This window comes from Staurois parvus, unplaced genomic scaffold (assembly GCF_062004578.1).
Source record: "Staurois parvus isolate SC_StPar_1 unplaced genomic scaffold, SC_StPar_1.0 ptg000335l, whole genome shotgun sequence".
Lineage (NCBI taxonomy): Eukaryota > Metazoa > Chordata > Amphibia > Anura > Ranidae > Staurois > Staurois parvus.
Window position 1 is genome coordinate 1,333,142 of NW_028318131.1, and position 19,995 is coordinate 1,353,136.

General features: G+C 46.2%; 1 protein-coding gene across 1 annotated transcript in view; it reads left to right on the plus strand.

Moving 5' to 3' along the window:
- Window positions 1–19,995, plus strand: part of LOC149457103 (solute carrier family 26 member 6-like) — a 56,147-nt gene that overhangs the window by 26,037 nt on the left and 10,115 nt on the right. The window contains exons 9-17 of the mRNA XM_089684075.1: window positions 634–781; window positions 1,657–1,770; window positions 1,940–2,017; window positions 3,457–3,552; window positions 6,556–6,662; window positions 8,875–8,944; window positions 12,722–12,814; window positions 15,943–16,059; window positions 17,930–17,998. Of these exons, the coding sequence (XP_089540201.1) occupies window positions 634–781; window positions 1,657–1,770; window positions 1,940–2,017; window positions 3,457–3,552; window positions 6,556–6,662; window positions 8,875–8,944; window positions 12,722–12,814; window positions 15,943–16,059; window positions 17,930–17,998 (892 nt within the window). The remainder of the gene's footprint in view (window positions 1–633; window positions 782–1,656; window positions 1,771–1,939; window positions 2,018–3,456; window positions 3,553–6,555; window positions 6,663–8,874; window positions 8,945–12,721; window positions 12,815–15,942; window positions 16,060–17,929; window positions 17,999–19,995) is intronic.

The window sequence follows — 19,995 nt, forward strand, 5'->3', positions numbered from 1 at the left end:
TGAGATGTTATTGAATTAGTATTTGTCACTATTTGTATCCTGTTGACCTATTTTTCTTTTCTTTTCAGTGGAATCTAAAGCAGGGGTCTCCAAACTTTTTTAGTACGAGGCCCACATCATATAATTGACAAATATTTGTGGGCCAAAAAAAAAATCAGTTTTAGAAATGAATAAGGGCAACTGGGGCCATCAATCTTTTATGCAGGGCAGCACAATAGCTAAATGGTTAGCACTTCCGCCTGGCAGTACTAGGGTCATTGGTTCGAATCCCAGCCACAGCACCACCTGCCTGGAGTTTGCATGTTCTCCCTGTGCCTGCATGGGTTTCCTCCGGGTACTCCGGTTTCCTCCCACACTCCAAAGATATGCTGGTAGGTTGATTGGCTCCTGTCTAAATTGTCCCTAGTATGTGTATGTATGAATGTGAGTTAGGGACCTTAGATTGTACGCCCCTTGAGAGTTAGGGACCTTAGATTGTACACCCCTTGAGGGTTAGGGACTGATGTGAATGTACAATATATATGTAAAGCGCTGCGTAAATTGACTGCGCTATATAAGTACCTGAAAGAAATAATAATAAATGAATAAGAGCAGCTGGGGCCATCAATCTTTTATGCCTTTTCTGTTTCTCAGCTTAAGGGTTCCCATGTTACCTGACTTCAGCCTGTTCAGAGACATTATTGGAAACTCGTTCGCTATTGCCGTGGTGGGATACGCCATTACTATTTCATTGGGAAAAGTATTTGCTTCTAAGCATGGCTACAAGGTGGACAGCAACCAGGTATGGTGGGTCATTTGACCTAAAACTGTTGGAAGTTAAAGTGGAAGTCTCTAAAACCTACTCCCAGCCCCATTCTAAGCCTAATATATCTACAGTAAGATGGCTATACTGACCTATTCATCCTGAGCGACTTCTCGCTTCTGTATAGATCAGAGGAAGCCAGGAACGAATGCCCCATAATAAGTCTATGGGTGACGTCATCTCCTATTGGTTTCCCAGCCATTGTCGGCTTTTTCTCTCTCTGATGTGAAAGTTCAGTGTGAAAAGTGCTGTGTAAATTGTTGGAGCCAGGGCTGTGGATAAGGGGGTACCACCAGTCCTCTTGTACAGTGTCCAGGCAGCTGGGCGAATCAGATGTGAGCATGGTGGGTGGGGGAGGGGGCAATTACTGGAACTGATCCCCTGTATTGCTCTCTCTGTAGCAGCTGAAAACTGTCTTCTTCTCTCCCTCCCGCTGGCTTTCAGCAGCTGCAGAGAGAGCCCTACCGGGGATCGGTTCCGGTCAGGGACGGACTGACCATTTGGAAACTTTGGCACTGCCCGAGGGCCCAGGGTCAGTAGGGGGCCCCATGAGATGCCCCTGATACCTTTTTCATAGGCTTTTTTGAGTTTGGGCAAGGACACAGGGGCCCCATGATCCACTATTGCCCGGGGGCCCCATGAGTTGTCAGTCCGCCCCTGGTTCCAGTAATTGCCGGTACCAATCCCACATTGTGTTCATTCATAACTGAAGCAATGTAAACTGTTTTTTTTGGGGGGGGGGGCTGTCAGGTTGGCTGTATGGGGCCCCGTGGTTTCTAACAGCAGCCCTAGTTGGCGATATATACAATAAATACCAAAACTAAAGAATAACTTTTTTTTTCTTCCTTTTTCAGGAGCTGATCGCTAGCGGCATCAGCAATTTTGTTGGGAGCTTCTTCCAGTGTTTTCCCATTAGTGCCTCTGTGTCTCGGTCTGTGCTTCAAGAAAGTACTGGAGGAAACAGCCAGGTGAGTTACGTACACAGGTCAATGCTGAAATCCTCTAACCAATCACAGTAAAGATATTTGATGTTCTTCTGTCTGGTTGCTATTATTTTGTTTAATTTTGTCTGAAGCCTTTTATTTTACTCTGCAGGATGTGATGTGATTTTATAATTCTTTGGTGGTTTCCAAACAGGTAGCCAGCGCCATAGCGTCATTTGTGATCTTTGTGATCATCCTTCGGGCCGGGGAACTCTTCCAGGACTTACCAAAGGTAAGCGAATGGATATAAAGTAAGGATGAGGTGTAGATTCACAATGGCAAAATGTAATCATAGAAGTCATTGCCATATTCACTGTGGCAGTGATATTGGTGGCAGGGGCGGACTGACCATTTGGAAACTTCAGAATCAGAAGGGGGCCCCATGAGATGCCCCTGGTACCTTTTTCATAGGCTTTTTTGAGTTTGGGCAAGGACACAGGGGCCCCATGATCCCCTATTGCCCGGGGCCCCCATGAGTTGTCAGTCCGTCCCTGATTGGTGGTGACGCTTTGATATAAAACTGCAGAGGAGGTCCTGTTGATTCAGACCTGGATCTTCCCAATGAACAAGGGACATGAGCTTTACTCAAAGTTTTAGGTCTTTGAAAAATGAGAACTCCGAACTTAATTGCTTAGCCCAGTATGATTCTTTTTCATTTATCTGATACAATATGATAAGAAGCCAACGTATTTCAAAAGTCATTAATCTTCCTTCATCAGGGAGAGTTGCACTTGTGCGCCGGCATGACAGGGGTCATAACAGTGCTTGAATGCAATGCTCCCTGATGAAGGGTGATTGGAGACCCCTGAAATGAGTTTGGTGTCTTGTTTTCATATCATATCTAATACATAAATAACTCATACTAGACTAAACAAATCTCATTCTTCTAATATCCACGTACTCCTTGAAGTACCCCTGTTGACAGAGCGGCCTTCAAAGGCAGAATACCTGACTTGGTCCACTGAAGGGGCCCCATATTACACACCTATTCTCTGAACCAAAGTTTTATGTCTGACTCCGCAGTGGGCATGTTGGACATCTGCGGAGAGACCACTGCTTCCACATAGTGAGAAAGGGTCCTTCTTTACAGCATGCTGGTAGGGAACAGGTTTTTCTACTCCATGGCTGCTTTTTAAAACTGTAAGGCAGGCCATAGATGATGTGATTTTCTTTCCTGCAACCATGGGTTGCAGGAAAGAAAGGTGCTCAATTCCCCCATCAACACTGTCAGCATTGATAGAGGAATGCCTCTTTTGCATCTATTGTGTTTTCCCGACAGGGAACCGCCTTTGCCATGAGAACACAACAATTACTGCTAGCAGCTATAGCCACTGGTAATAATCGCATGCTAAAAATCCAACATGCCTGTTGCGCCCAAGTCGATCAATGGATCGACTTGGGTACAATCAGCCTGCCCATAGATGTATTGAATCTCAGCTGGTCCCTGCTGAAGGTCAGAGATTCGAACCATCTTTGGCCGGCTTAATAGGGCTTTTATGTCAAGTTGTCCAGACAAGACTTCTTAGGGTTGGTCAACAGTCATGCAACTAGCGGTTTCAGAAAGATGTCACCCCCATTGACGGTCTCCATATTTCTTTTTGATGACACGTTTACTTTAAAATAATTCTGACCTCTGGGGACACTAACTCATTAATCCTTTTGCTATTGCAGGCCATCTTGGCAGCAATCATTATAGTCAATTTGAAGGGCATGTTTAAACAGTTCTCAGAAGTCGGTGTCCTATGGCGAACCAATAAAATCGATCTGGTAAGAAACTTTTCATATTCATACTTGGAAGGGGTTACAGGTAACCAGCAGGGGCGGACTGACTATTTGGAAACTCAGGCACTGCCTGAGGGCCCGGGGTCAGTAGGGGGCCCCATGAGATGCCCCTGGTACCTTTTTCATAGGCTTTTTTGAGTTTGGGCAAGGACACAGGGGCCCCATGATCCCCTATTGCCCGGGGCCCCATGAGTTGTCAGTCTGCCCCTGGTAACCAGGACGGTATTTTGAAGTAAACAAGAGAAAACAAATACATTGGCATAATAATAATAATGGGGGAATGTCTTTTAGAAAGTAGGACTCCTTGTCTCTGGATGGTTGAGGATGACCCTTAGGATGGTGTGGTAGGCTAGTATTTAAGTCTCCGGGTGGAATCCTAGGCTTATCGCAGGGTAGAAAGAAAGTTGGTTGCCAGTCACTTTAGTGTTTTCTTGAATTTGCTCATTAGATTCTGGGGCATTCTTCTTGCAATATCCATCCTAGAAGCTTCTCCCAAGCTCCCCAGGACAAAAGTCTCCCCCAAAGATGCTCCACCAGCCACCTTCATGCTCTGCTCCCTCTGGATCTATCCTCTAGCATGGCTGCAGGACTTTTCTAGGCCTTTAGAACAGGCCCTTGGCTGGGGTCAAACCCAAGATAGAAAGCCCCTCTTCACAGTGGCATCCTCACCAAGCAGAAGCCCAGGAGGGAAGACCCCTCTGGATGTTTGCACCAAACATTTACCACCTTCCCTCAGCCTAAAGCTTCCCTCTTACACTAAATACTGGAGACAACTCAGCAGCTGGAGGTCTGAGATAATCAATGTTCTGAGTCCAGAAAATATATAAAAAAAATGTTTAGGCTCCTCTAGCTGCAAAAACAACACTAAACTAGGGTCACTCCAGTTTAAGGCGGGGTTCCCACACAAGTACGAGTATTTGTCACTTTTCTCTGCAGGAAGAAGGAAATAAAATGGACTTTTAAAGTTGGGTGGCTTATGAGAGAGCAGTACCAGCACATTTGCAGATAACAAGTAATTACGGGGAAAAAAGGAAGATGTAATAGGGGTCATGATGATTCTGCAAAATACATCCCACTGCTTTCTCCTAAATGTGGCTCTCTTACCCTGGTCAAAAGTAGTTCCTTTAAACCAGGCATCACTGAATGGTGGACCGAGCTGTGGGGGCTGTATTGTGAATAGGGGGCAGAGCTGTGGGGGCTCTATTGTGAATAGGGGGTCAGAGCTGTGGGGGATGTATTGTGAATAGGGGGTCAGAGCTGTGGGGGCTCTATTGTGAATAGGGGGTCAGAGCTGTGGGGGCTGTATTGTGAATAGGGGGGCAGAGCTGTGGGGGCTGTATTGTGAATAGGGGGGCAGTGCTGTGGGGGCTGTATTGTTATTAGGGGGGCAGAGCTGTGGGGGGTTGCAATGTGAATGGGGGGCAGAGCTGGGGGGGCTATATTAATAGGGGGGCAGAGCTGTGGGGGAGGGGGTGCAATGTGAATAGGGGGCAGAGCTGTGGAGGGGGGGCTGCAATGTGAATGTGGGGCAGAGCTGTGGGGGCTATATTGTTAATAGGGGGGCAGGGCTGTGGGGGCTATATTGTTAATAGGGGGGCAGAGCTGTGGGGGCTATATTGTTAATAGGGGGGCAGTGTTGTGGGGCTGCAATGTGAATGGAGGAGCAGAGCTGTGGGGACTGTATCGTGAATAGGGGGCAGTGCAGTGGGGGCTGTATTGTGAATAGGGGGGCAGAGCTGTGGGGGCTGTATTGTGAATAGGGGGGCAGAGCTGTGGGGGCTGTATTGTGAATAGGGGGCAGTGCAGTGGGGGCTGTATTGTGAATAGGGGGGCAGTGCTGCGGGGGCTGTATTGTGAATAGGGGGCAGAGCTGTGGGGGCTGTATTGTGAATAGGGGGCAGTGCAGTGGGGGCTGTATTGTGAATAGGGGGGCAGAGCTGTGGGGGCTGTATTGTGAATAGGGGGGCAGTGCTGTGGGGGCTGTATGGTGAATAGGGGGCAGTGCTGTAGGGGCTGTATTGTGAATAGGGGGCAGTGCTGTGGGGGCTGTATTGTGAATAGGGGGCAGTGCTGTGGGGGCTGTATTGTGAATAGGGGGGCAGTGCTGTAGGGGCTGTATTGTGAATAGGGGGCAGTGCTATGAGGGCTGTATTGTGAATAGGGGGCAGTGCTGTGGGGGCTGTATTGTGAATAGGGGGCAGTGCTGTGGGGGCTGTATTGTGAAGAGGGGGCAGTGCTATGAGGGCTGTATTGTGAATAGGGGGGCAGTGCTGTGGGGGCTGTATTGTGAATAGGGGCAGTGCTATGAGGGCTGTATTGTGAATAGGGGCAGTGCTGTGGGGGCTGTATTGTGAATAGGGGGGCAGTGCTGCGGGGGCTGTATTGTGAATAGGGGGGCAGAGCTGTGGGGGCTGTATTGTGAATAGGGGGCAGAGCTGTGGGGGCTATATTGTGAATAGGGGGGCAGAGCTGTGGGGGCTGTATTGTGAATAGGGGGGCAGAGCTGTGGGGGCTGTATTGTGAATAGGGGGCAGAGCTGTGGGGGCTGTATTGTGAATAGAGTGGTAGAGACATCCCCAAAAAGACTTGCAGCTGGAATTGCAGCGAAAGGGGGTCCTACGACCTACAAAGTATTGACTCCGGGGGGCTGAATACAAATGCCGCCACACTTTTCACAGATTTATTTGTGCAAATTGTTGAAAAGCATTTCTCATTTTCCTTCCACTTCACAATTATGCTCCACTTTGTGTTGGTCCATCACATCCAATCCCAATAAAATACATTGACGGTTTTGGTTGTAACATGACAACATGGGGAACATTTCCAGGGGTATGAATACTTTTTCAAGGCACTGTACATATATTAAGTATATAAATCTACAGATATATAAATCAGGCAGGTTCAATTGGTCAGCCTTCTATGTTTTTATGTTTCTCTTCATGTTCAGAAGTTTTTTTTATATTTTTGAGATTTTTTTTTCCCTTTCAGGTCATCTGGTGGGTGACCTTCACAGCAACCATTTTGCTAAACATGGACATTGGCCTGGCAGTTTCTGTGGCATTTTCCTTGCTGACCATCATATTCCGGACACAGATGTAAGTACTGTAGATCCTAATGGTACAATTGGACAGGATTGCTTGGTTCAGGGGCGGACTGACAACTCATGGGGCCCCCAGGCAATAGGGGATCATGGGGCCCCTGTGTCCTTGCCCAAACTCAAAGCCTATGAAAAAGGTACCAGGGGCATCTCATGGGGCCCCCTACTGACCTCGGGCCCTCGGGCAGTGCCCGAGTTTCCAAATGGTCAGTCCGCCCCTGGCTTGGTTATTCTTTAGTGACTCTTTTTTTCTATTACGTCATGGTGTCAGCGCTGATTTATATACGAGTTATATACATACCAAGAGCTTTCTTGCCTGGCAAAGAGAAAGCCATCAGATTGCGTCATTAAGACCTTTTGGCTTGTTTTTGGGGGCACAAAACTGCATCTTCAGTTGGGAAAATCAAATCGCCTTTTAATGATTTACCTTCAGAAAAGTGACATCTGATTGGTGACACCAGGTTATTCACCCCGGGTTCACACCTAAGCGTTTTCTGCAGCGATTTGTAGAAACGCAGTACAGTCCATTTAACATGATTTCCTATGGGACGCGTTCACATCTCCGCGTTTTCACCCGGTACGTTTTTTTGAAAGGGTCAGGGACTTTTTTGAACGCAAAAAGTTGCGTTTTTGGTTCTATAGACTTCAATGAAAACTCTGCCGGAAAGCATGTATTGCGTTTTTTCCGCGTCTTTGATGCATTTTGCGTTTTAAATCTGCCTAACAACTAGAAAGATAAAAATGCGTAGAAGACGCAGGTGCAAAAATGCAAAACGCAATGCAGAAACGGCTCAAACGCAACCTGCATAGGTGTGAACCTAGCCTTAGTAAGGGCTCATCTGTCCAATTGAATTGATGAAAAACGGACCACTATGTATTTCTATGGACTAGCGGATGTAAACGAATAATCATCTGTTTACATCTGTTAATGTCCGCATCCCTTAACATCCGTTTTTTTTAATGGAAGAAAACGCTATTTTTCTTCCGTTAAAAAAAAACGGAACGGAGGAAAAACGGATGTAAACGGACATACGGTCCATTGTTTGCAACTGTTTTTGCATTGGTAAAGGATGGAAAAACTGATGAAAAGAACAGATGTAAACAAATAAAAAATGGATGTAAACGATTATGAAAATGGAGAAGTCTTGATCCGTTTAGTCAGTGGTGTCCCGAGGCAGGTGCGGGGGGGTGTGCGCCGCACCGGGTGACACCTACCGCACGGGGTGACACCGGACCCGCTCCACAAAAAAGTAAGTTGTAAAGCAAGCCGACGATCCCCGCAGGATGGATCGGATCTGCAGATTGGGGAGCATAATGGATCGTACTCTGATCCATTATGCTCAATGTGCAGATCCGATCCATCCTGCGGGGATCGTTGTCATGCAACCCATACAGGGTGACACCGGACCCGCACCACAAAAAAAGGCAAGTTATAAAGCAAGCCGACGATCCCCGCAGGACTGGGGAGCATAATGGATCGGACTGACCATTTGGAAACTCGGGCACTGCCTGAGGGCCCGGGGTAAGTAGGGGGCCCCATGAGATGCCCATGGTATCTTTTTCATAGGCTTTTTTGAGTTTTAGCATGGACACAGGGGCCCCATGATCCCCTATTGCCCGGGGACCCCATGAGTTGTCAGTCCACCCCTGCTCCGATCCATTATGCTCAATTCGCAGATCCGATCCATTCTGCGGGGATCGTATGAGGGGTGTCACCAAGTGTTACACCAACCCTAGGGACGCTTCTGTGTTTAGCTCTGATTTTGAAAAAAAAAAACGTGACTGAACTGATGAGAAAAAATGAAACGCCTATGTGAAAAAGCCCTAAATCTCCCCCTATCAGTCCCCCCCCCCCCCTCCTTCCCAGGGTTCAGACTGGACATTGTATGTTTGATAAGCTGCAGCGGGGGCTGATCTGTGTCAAACATTTGTTGACACAGCCAAAACACTGCACAGGCACCAGGATTTACATGATTTTGTCATGTCTGAGCCAACATCTAAGCCCAGAAAGGAGATGGTGAACCTGGTTGATGCCTGAACAAAGATGGCACCGTCCTTCTGGAAGGAAAAGCAGATGAAGTCATTGTGAGAGATAATACCTGGAAGTATTACACTGGCGTATTAGTTTGTGTACAGTTAGCATTAAAAATATATCTGATGTTAAGTCCGCTGGAATAAAATGGGATTTTTTGTTTTCTGTGAAAATTCAGGTCCAATTACTCAATCCTTGGGCAAGTTTATGGAACTGGTGTCTACAGAGATGTGTCCAGATGTCAGCAGGTAATATGATGGTTGAATCCTAATCAGGGGCAGACTGACAACTCATGGGGCCCCCGGGCAATAGGGGATCATGGGGCCCCTGTGTCCTTGAACACACTCAAAACACACCCAAAAAAGCCTATAAAAGGTACCAGGGGCAATTCATGGGGCCCCCTACTGACCCCGGGCCCTCGGGCAGTACCCAAGTGCTCGAATGGTCAGTCTGCTCCTGGTCCTAACCTGGTATGAGCCTCTACTAACTTAACACTCGCACTCACTGTCCTGTGCACGGTACATTCGTTCTTGGCTCCGAGTGCCCCATGTAGAGGGTTTCAGAGTGTACATTCCAGCTGCAAGAATTTTTGAAAATCCTAAAGCTGCCCCCGCTGTCCCCATCCCTCTGGCCTGGGTCACACCAATGCGGTTTTTAGTGCTTTTTGCAGAAACGCACTACAGTCCATTAACCACTTCCAGTCCGGACACTTTCACCCCCTTCCAGTCCGGACACTTTCACCCCCTTCCAGTCCGGACACTTTCACCCCCTTCCAGTCCGGACACTTTCCCCCCCTTCCAGTCCGGACACTTTCACCACCTTCCCGTCCAGGCCAATTTTCAGCTTTCAGCGCTATCACACTTTGAATGACAATTGCGCGGTCATGCAACACTGTACCCATATGAATTATTTAGAATTTTTTTGACACAGATAAAACTTTATTTTGGTCGTATTTATTTTCCGCTGGAATTTTTATTTTTTTTGCTATATAAATGAAAAAGTCTAAACATTTTGAAAAAAAGTGTTTTTCTTATAAACTTTTGCAAATAAATAATCGATATAGTGAATGCAGGGTCCGGGGAGAGCAGATATAGTGAATGCAGGGTCCGGGGAGAACAAGTATAGTGAATGCAGGGTCCGGGGAAAGCGGATATAGTGAATGCAGGGTCCGGGGAGACCGGATATAGTAAATGCAGGGTCCGGAGAGAGCGGATATAGTGAATGCAGGGTCCGGGGAGACCGGATATAGTAAATGCGGGGTCCGGGCGGGACCGGATATAGTGAATGCGGGGTCCGGGGAGAGCGGATATAGTGAATGCAGGGTCCGGGGAGACCAGATATAGTGAATGCAGGGTCCGGGGAGAGCGGATATAGTGAATGCAGGGTCCGGGGAGAGCGGATATAGTGAATGCAGGGTCTGGGGAGACCGGATATAGTGAATGCAGGGTCCGGGGAGACCGGATATAGTGAATGCAGGGTCCGGGGAGACCACATATAGTGAATACAAGGTCTGGGGAGAGCAGATATAGAGAATACCGGGTCCAGGGAGACCAGATATATTGAATGCATGGTCCGGGGAGACCTGATATAGTGAATGCAGGGTCCAGGGAGAGCGGATATAGTGAATGCAGGGTCCGGGGAGAGCGGATATAGTGAATGCAGGGTCCGGGGAGAGCGGATATAGTGCATGCAGGGTCCGGGGAGAGCAGATATAGAGAATGCAGGGTCCAGGGAGAGCAGATATAGTGAATGCAGGGTCCAGGGAGAGCAGATATAGTGAATGCAGGGTCCAGGGAGAGCAGATATAGTGAATGCAGGGTCCAGGGAGAGCAGATATAGTGAATGCGGGGTCCGGGGAGAGCAGATATAGTGAATGCAGGGTCCAGGGAGAGCAGATATAGTGAATGCAGGGTCCAGGGAGAGCAGATATAGTGAATGCGGGGTCCAGGGAGAGCGGATATAGTGAATGCGGGGTCCAGGGAGAGCAGATATAGTGAATGCGGGGTCCAAGGAGACTGGATATAGTGAATGCGGGGTCAGGGGAGACCAGATATAGTGAATGCAGGGTCCGAGGAGACCGGATATAGTGAATGCAGGGTCCGGGGAGAGCAGATATAGTGAATGCAGGGTCCGGGGAGAGCAGATATAGTGAATGCAGGGTACGGGGAGACCGGATATAGTGAATGCAGGGTCCAGGGAGACCAGATATAGTGAATGCAGGGTCCAGGGAGACCGGATATAGTGAATGCAGGGTCCAGGGAGACCGTATATAGTGAATGCAGGGTCCAGGGAGACCGGATATAGTGAATGCAGGGTCCAGGGAGACCGGATATAGTGAATGCAGGGTCCAGGGAGACCGGATATAGTGAATGCAGGGTCCGAGGAGACCGGATATAGTGAATGCGGGGTCCGGGGAGAGCAGATATAGTGAATGCAGGGTCCGGGGAGAGCAGATATAGTGAATGCAGGGTCCGGGGAGACCGGATATAGCGAATGCAAGGTCCAGGGAGACCAGATATAGTGAATGCAGGGTCCGGGGAGACCGTATATAGTGAATGCAGGGTCCAGGGAGAGCGGATATAGTGAATGCAGGGTCCAGGGAGACCGGATATAGTGAATGCAGGGTCCAGGTTTAATAACACTTTAAGGGAGGGTTTTACACAGTCTCAGTTTTTTTGCCATCTGTGTCCCACTTGGGAGATTTCCCTTCACTTCCTGTCCCATAGCCAAACAGGAAGTGAGAGGAAATCCCTGCAAATTAAGGGAATTCTTGTCCCCTCCTCCAGGTCCCCAGAACAAGCGTCCCCATTGGAAGATTTACCCTCTATTACTTTTCTGGGGACAACACAAAATTTGGGATTTTCTTGTACTTTCACTTTCAACGACAACAGTAAACAGAACAAATAGGGTAAATCTCCCTAATGGGGACACAGACAGAAAGGCAAAAAAAAAATGTCAGGGTTCTAACCCCTCTGCACTCTATCCAAAACTAAAAGTACAAAATGTTTACCTTTTAATGATTATGTAAATCTTCCAATAAGGCCAGCTGCTATGTGATAAGAGGCTCCAAGAAGGGATTTCCCCTCCTTTTGAAGAGATTTCCTCTCGCTTCCTATTGGGAAGGAAGTAAAGAAAAATCTACCCTAGGGGGCAAAGATACTGCTTTCAACACTTCGCTACATTTCCCGAAGCTAAAAATAAAATGTTTGGCTATAAATATACTTTCAAGTTGAACTAAAGGCAAAACTGTTTTTTTTTTTCACTTTAAAGTCTTTTTTTTTTTTGCCATCTGTGTCCCATTGGGGAGACTTCCCTTCACTTCCTGTCCCATAGCCAAAACAGGAATTAAGAAGAAATTCCTTAAAAAGAGTGCGAGAATCCCTGGTTGTCAGCAGAACCAGTGTCCCCACTGGAAGATCTTCCTGTTCTGGTGACAACCCAAAATCTGGAATTTACTTTCACTCTCAGTGTTATTGGTAAACAGGAAAAATATGAGGGTGAATCTCCTAAACGGGGGGGCTCAGACAGAAATAAAAACCTGAAAGGGGCTCTAATCCCTCTCCACTCAATCCAAAACTAAAAAGAAAGCTTTGCCTTTAGTTATTTAAATTTCCCTCTCTTCAACTACTGTGCACAAATCAGGGAGCGGGAAGGCAGAACTTTGAGCCAATCACAGCTCTCTTGCTTTGCATGGTGACGTCAGTTTAAAATTGCCTACGTCAGCGCCAGGGGTGGACTGACCATTTGGAAACTCGGGCACCGCCCGAGGGCCCGGGGTCAGTAGAGGGCCCCATGAGATGCCCCTGGTACCATTTTCATAGGCTTTTTTGAGTTTGGGCAAGGACACAGGGGCCCCATGATCCCCTATTGCCCGGGGGCCCCATGAGTTGTCAGTCCGCCCCTGGTCAGCGCTTTACGCCAGGTAGGTACTGTAAGTCATCTGCTTTGTAAGCCATTTTTTTTTTATCTGCTATGCTTCTTGTTTGGCTGTGTGTATGCTAAAATATACATCATGTATTTCACAGGCCAAAGAGCTGCCGGGAATTAAGATCTTCCAGTCTTCATCCACAGTCTTCTACGCCAACGCCGAGCAGTACACCCAGGCTCTGTATCGGAAGGTAACAGTGATGGGACTTCAGTACATGGAAGGGTTTCTCTATAAGGTTTTCCCGATAAGTTTTCTCTGGAAACAGGTGTGGTTCACCCTTAACCACTTCCAGTCCGGACACTTTCACCCCCTTCCCGTCCAGGCCAATTTTCAGCTTTCAGCGCTATCACACTTTGAATGACAATTGCGCGGTCATGCAACACTGTACCCATATGAATTATTTAGAATTTTTTTTGAGACAGATAAAGCTTTATTTTGGTGGTATTTATTCACCACTGGGATTTTTATTTATTTTTTGCTATATAAATGAAAAAGTCCAAAAATTCTGAAAAAAAAGTGTTTTTCTTATAAAATTTTGCAAATAAATAATCTTTCTTCATAAATCTTGGCTAAAATGTGTTCAGTTATCTTTTTAGAAAAAAAAATAACCCAAATTTAGTTTATAACCAAAAATTATAATTTTTAAAAAATATATATATTTTGATTTCATTTTTTTATATTATTATTTATGGGTTTTTTTTTATTATACTGTCACCCTAGCAGTACAGTGTCACCATAGTGACACTGCAGTACTATAGAGGGGTGATGAAGATTTTTTTTTTTTTACACTGATTGCTTTTACACCCATAAAGGCTGTAAAAGCAATAATTTTCTTTCTTTCTGGCTGCATTCTTGCAGCCATTGAGAAATACTGTGAGAGCTGTGATTGGTCACAGCTTGTCACATGGTACAAAGCTGTTGTGAATAGCCTTGTACCATGTGATCTCTGTGATCATTCAAGGATTTCACAAGTAGTAAGCAATGATGTCAGAAGTGACATCTTGCTTACTACTATCCATGTGATCACTGATTGGCCAATCAATGATCACATGATCGGGACCTCACACAGAGGTCCCGTACAAGGAGAGCGGATATAGTGAATGCAGGGTCCGGGGAGACCAGTTATAGTGAACGCAGGGTCCGGGGAGACCAGATATAGTGAATGCAGGGTCCGGAGAAACCAGATATAGTGAACGCAAGGTCCGGGGAAGGCAGATATAGTGAATGCAGGGTTCGGGGAGACCAGATATAGTGAATGCAGGGTCCTGGGAGAGCAGATATAGTGAATGCGGGGTCCGGGGAGACCGGATATAGTGAATGCAGGGTCCTGGGAGAGCAGATATAGTGAATGCGGGGTCCGGGGAGAGCGGATATAGTGAATGCAGGGTCCAGGGACAGCAGATATAGTGAATGCAGGGCCTGGGGAGACCGGATATAGTGAATGCAGGGTCCTGGGTGAGCAGATATAGTGAATGCAGGGTCCAGGGAGAGCGGATATAGTGAATGCAGGGTCCTGGGAGAGCAGATGTAGTGAATGCAGGGTCCAGGGAGAGCGGATATAGTGAATGCAGGGTCTGGGGAGACCGGATATAGTGAATGCAGGGTCCTGGGTGACCAGATATAGTGAATGCAGGGTCCGGGGAGACCGGATATAGTGAATGCAGGGTCCTGGTAGACCAGATATAGTGAATGCAGGGTCCGGGGAGAGCGGATATAGTGAATGCAGGGTCCTGGGTGACCAGATATAGTGAATGCAGGGTCCGGGGAGACCAGATATAGTGAATGCAGGGTCTGGGGAGACCAGATATAGTGAATGCAGGGTTCGGGGAGAGCGCATATAGTGAATGTAGGGTCTGGGGAGACCAGATATAGTGAATGCAGGGTCCGGGGAGACCAGATATAGTAAATGCAGGGTCCGGGAGAGTGCATATGATGAATGCAGGGTCTGGGGTTTAGTAACACTTTAAAGGATATTCAAACCCCAAACAAAAATTTTATATATTGCAGCTTTCCAGTCCTTAGACATTATGGCTACATTAGTTAGTTTTTATTTGTAAGGCTTTTTTCCTTTTTTTTCCCCTGGTGACCCTAGCAGTAACACATTCTGTCTTGGAGTGACAACACTCACTATACTGTATCTATGGAGGAGCAGTGTTGTCACACTAGGACAGGACTATGGAAACCTCCTTCTCTCCAACCTGCATAGAAGAGAGGTTCTGTAGTCCACGCAGTTATCTAGTGCTAAGTACAATTTGTGCAAGCACAGATAAATACTTGTTGATCCTGCCAAAATCCCAGTGTCCTCATAACTTGCGGTGCATTAAACTGATATTTCAAACAAACATCAGTTTTCCAGCTACCTTTTGTGAACTGCAGAAGAACACCTCCCTATGTAACGGAGATGAGGAGTGGAGAGAAGGATCAGCAGTCCAATTCAAATGAGCAGACTAGGGTGACAACCATGGCTTCCTCCACAGTGCAGCGAGTGAGCGTTGTCATCCTAGGACAGGAAGTGTGTTACTCATATGGAACAAAAATATATTTGAAATATATTTGAAAAATATTCTTTCCAAATATATTGACATATATTTGAAATATTACAATTTTGGCCATATATATATATATATATATATATATACACATACATACTTTGTGTTGAAATGCGTTTTATTACAAAATATATGAAAAATATTTTTAAAAATACATTTCAAATATACTGTATGTCTTTAAAAATACATTTAATCAACATTTTTGGAATGCATTTACAAATACATGTAAAAATATATGTTAAAATTACTTTTTTATATGTCAAAAAAAATCTGAAGAATATATTTAAAAAATATATATTTAAAAAAAATATATTTTTAAAAAATATATTCTTCAGATTTTTTTTAACATATAGAAAAGTAATTTTAACATATATTTTTACATATATTTGTAAGTGCATTCCAAAAATTTTAATTTTTATTTTTAAAGACATACACTATATTTGAAATGTATTTTTAAAAATATTTTTCATATACTTTGTAATAAAAACGCATTTCAAAATACAGTGTGTGTATATATATATCTATATAGATATAGATATATATATTAAGAATTGAATATGGCCAAAATTGTAGTATTTCAAATATATGACAATATATTTGGGAAGAATATTTTTTAAATATATTTCAAATATATTTTTCTTCCATGTGGGTATGTCCAGGGTTACTAGGCAGAAATAAAGGGAAGAAAAGGGGAAAATATTGTAGTCACCACATCTAAGGATTCTGCTCGTCCATTCTGTCATTCTGCTTGTCCATCCCTTTCCAACAGTGTGGAATTGATGTTGAAAAACTTATAGAAAAGAAGAGGAAGGTCTTAAAGAAACTGAAGAAGAGAGAAGAGAAAGCCTTGAAAAAAGCTAAAAAGGAAATAGAACATAACAAAGAGGTGAGCTTCGACTGTTTTCAATTTTTTGGGCGTGGCAAACCGAATACCCCATTGTAATAAAGCTCAGGAAGCTGCTAGCTTCACCTTTTGAGCTCGGGTTCACACTCATGCGGTGCGGAATTCACAGCGTTTTTAGTGCTAATTCCGCACCGCATCAGAATCGCACCCCGTTCATGCGAACCGCTGCGCAGGGGCGGACTGACAACTCATGGGGCCCCTGGGCAATAGGGGATCATGGGGCCCCTGTGTCCTTGCCCAAACTAAAATAAGCCTATGAAAAAAGTACCACGGGCATCTCATGGGGCCCCCTACTGACCCCAGGCCCTCGGGCAGTGCCTGAGTTTCCAAATGTTCAGTCCGCCCCTGCCGCTGTGGGTGTGTATGTTAAGTTAAAAACACCCCGAAAGCAGTCCGCAAAATGCGGTGTGATGTGCAGAATAGGTGTGAATACCCATGCGATCCGATTCTAGTGCTGACCTAAAAAAGGGTCCTGCATGTTTTTGGTGCGGGTGCGGTGCGATTAGAGCCATACAAAATGTACAACTCCGATCGCACTGCACACAAATCACATGTGATTTCCCCGGGAATGCGGTGCGGTTCCTGTGCGAATCATGACTAGTGTAGAATAGATGTGTTGCGAAATGCTAACACCCCCAAAACATACCCAACTTCCGAAAGAAAACCCATTTCCCAACACTCCCTCCACCAATAAAAGGAGACCACACTTTGTTGGAGTAAAATGGCCTTCACGGCCTTTTATTAACAATTTAACTTAAATATACAGAAAACATTCCTTAAAACAGAAACCTCCATAAACTTATGGAATGAGTTGTTGGTCCAGGCAGGCACCCAAAACAATATTGATCTCCCCCTGCGGAACCTTCCCCTTAATGTTCCTACTAGGTCTCCAGCCGCAACGCACCGACTCGGAGACAAAGACACACCTTCCGCAGGTAGACCTCCATCTTCCAGTTAAACCTCGGTTAACTGGAATTTACCCGGGCGCACCATACCACCGATGGGTCCCAACCATACACTTATCATCACAAACCATTAACAACCTACCAAGACCAACAAATGCCACCAAACTAAACAGAACAAACACCCCAGGGGAGGGCAGGCGGGAACTTCTCTCTTCAGCTTCTAACCAGCACTGGCTCTTCCGACCCCCCAGCACTCCCCCAAGATTCAGGGTGATCCCACCCAAACAGGGGCGGACTGAGCATTTGGAAACTCGGGCAATGCCCGAGGGCCCGGGGTCAGTAGGGGGCCCCATGAGATGCCCCTGGTACCTTTTTCATAGGCTTTTTTGAGTTTGGGCAAGGACACAGGGGCCCCATGATCCCCTATTGCCCGGGGGCCCCATGAGTTGTCAGTCCGCCCCTGCACCCAAACCTACTAACACCAATCAGGTAACCTTACTATCTTTTTTAACCCTTCCCCTTTAACTTAACCCTTTCCTGTCTTTTCTCCCTCTTCACCTAGTCATGCCTGCCCTGCGCTATTCTTCTCTTTCTTTCGGTACGGGCACCCCCATGCGATGTAACGCTCCACTTTAAGGTCAAGCCATTGTCAGTTTTCAGATTTTCTTTTACTCCTTTACACAAAGATGAGCAGGCAACCTTAATAGCTCAAAGTAACTAGAAAGAAACATTTGTTACTAAATTAGCTTGCAATTAATGCAATTCTATTGCAATAATTGCAGTAATAACCTAAAAAAAGAGTAGTTTTCCTTTATTTTCTCATTTTCATGGAACTAAATAGTGAATTAGACTGAAATAATATCCGGTCCATCCAGTCCAGCCTGTGAGCTGGTATTGATTGCTTCAATTGCTCAGTCTAATGTACTGTTCTGCTTTCCTTTTCACAGGTCTCAGGACATGACAATCTGGCGTTTGATCGTCTGGAACTTGGAAAACTTGAATATGAACCAGAAGAGGTGGGATTTACCATTGACATTGTTATTTTTCTGGCTTTTTCTTTTGGCAATACTTGCAAACGGGTGGACTGACAACTCATGGGGCCCCCGGGCAATAGGGGATCATGGGGCCCCTGTGTCCTTGCCCAAACTCAAAAAAGCCTATGAAAAAGGTACCAGGGGCATCTCATGGGGCCCCCTACTGACCCCGGTCCCTCGGGCAGTTTCCAAATGGTCAGTCCACCCCTGCTGGCAAATAATAAACAAGTATGCAGCACTAAATGTAGATAAAAATAGACTATGAATAGTGATAAATACAAATGCCATATAGGTGTCCACAAAAGGTGATATTGTGCCTGTTAGTCCACAGCTGACAGTGTTGCAACCACAACTCATGGGGCCCCCGGGCAATAGGGGATCATGCCCAAGGGCGGACTGACAACTCATGGGGCCCCCGGGCAATAGGGGATCATGGGCCCCCTGTGTCCTTGCCCAAACTCAAAAAAGCCTATGAAAAAGGTACCAGGGGCATCACATGGGGCCCCCTACTGACCCCGGGCCCTCGGGCAATGCCCGAGTTTCCAAATGGTCAGTCCGCCCCTGGTTGCAACCGTCAACAAACCGGGTGATGCATACTAACACTCGATGTTCCGTAATCAATAATCTCTGGCGTGAAGTTTGTAGTACAATAATGCACTTACCAGAAGTACATACAGTCTGAGCGTTGTATGTATATATAATCCGTAGTGGCAGGTCTGGTCATTGGTTATGGCGACTTCCATAACGGGCAGCACAGTGGCTAAATGGTTAGCACTTCCGCCTGGCAGTACTAGGGACGTGGGTTCGAATCCCAACCACGGCACCACCTGCCTGGAATTTGCATGTTCTCCCTGTGCCTGTGTGGGTTTCCTCTAGGTACTCCGGTTTCCTCCCACACTCCAAAGACATGCTGGTAGGTTAATTGGCTCCTGTCTAAATTGTCCCTAGTATGTGTATGTATGAATGTGAGTTAGGGACCTTAGATTGTACGCCCCTTGAGGGTTAGGAACTGATGTGAATGTACAATATATATGTAAAGCGCTGTGTAAATTGATAGCACTATATAAGTACCTGAAATAAATAAGAGGTACCATATCCCCATCGGTTCCTAGATGACTGCTAGTGCCCTACAGAATGCCTTTTACATGCACATTTTGGTTGTGCGTCCGGTATATACGGTACATGTAAAGCGCTGCGTAAATTGACGGCGCTATATAAGTACCTGAAATAAATAAATAATCCGGTGCGGTGCTTCCCTCACCACAGCCTATTCTCACTTCACTTTCTGCAATTACAGGAATCTCAATGCTTCTGTATATGACGTCATTCTCTGTGTGACGTGCTCCGTAGTCCAGCAACTGTCCTCATCCACACTCAAATCACACCCAAAAAAGCCTATGAAAAGTACCAGGGGCATCTCATGGGGTTCCCTACTGACCCTGGGCCCTCGGGCAGTGCCTGAGTGCCCGAATGGTCAGTCCGCCCCTGTGCGGTATATCGCATGTGATTCGCACAGGAACCGCACCGATTTCCTGTGCAAATCACATGCGATTTGTGTGCGGTGCGATCGGAGCCGTACATTTTGTATGGCTCTAATCACACCGAATCCACACCAAAAAGGGGCAGGACCCTTTTTTGGGTCCACACTAGAATCAGATCGCATCGGTATTCACACCTAGGCGATCCGATTCTGGACATCGCACCGCGTTTTGCAGACCGATTTCGGGGTGTTGTTCACTTCGCATAAACGGGGTGCGATTCTGATGTGGTGCGGGATTTGCACTGAAAACGCTGGAGAATTCCGCACCGCATTAGTGCGAACCAGGACTTAAGGTGGGAATACGCGATTAGAAATCAACCGATCGGTCACCCGAGAGGCGTTTGTTCATTGGTGGAAATCGTGGTCCACATTAACCAATCTAAAAAAATTGTTCGTCGGGCAATACGTAGTGTTGACATCTTCTGTACAAGTGGAAGTG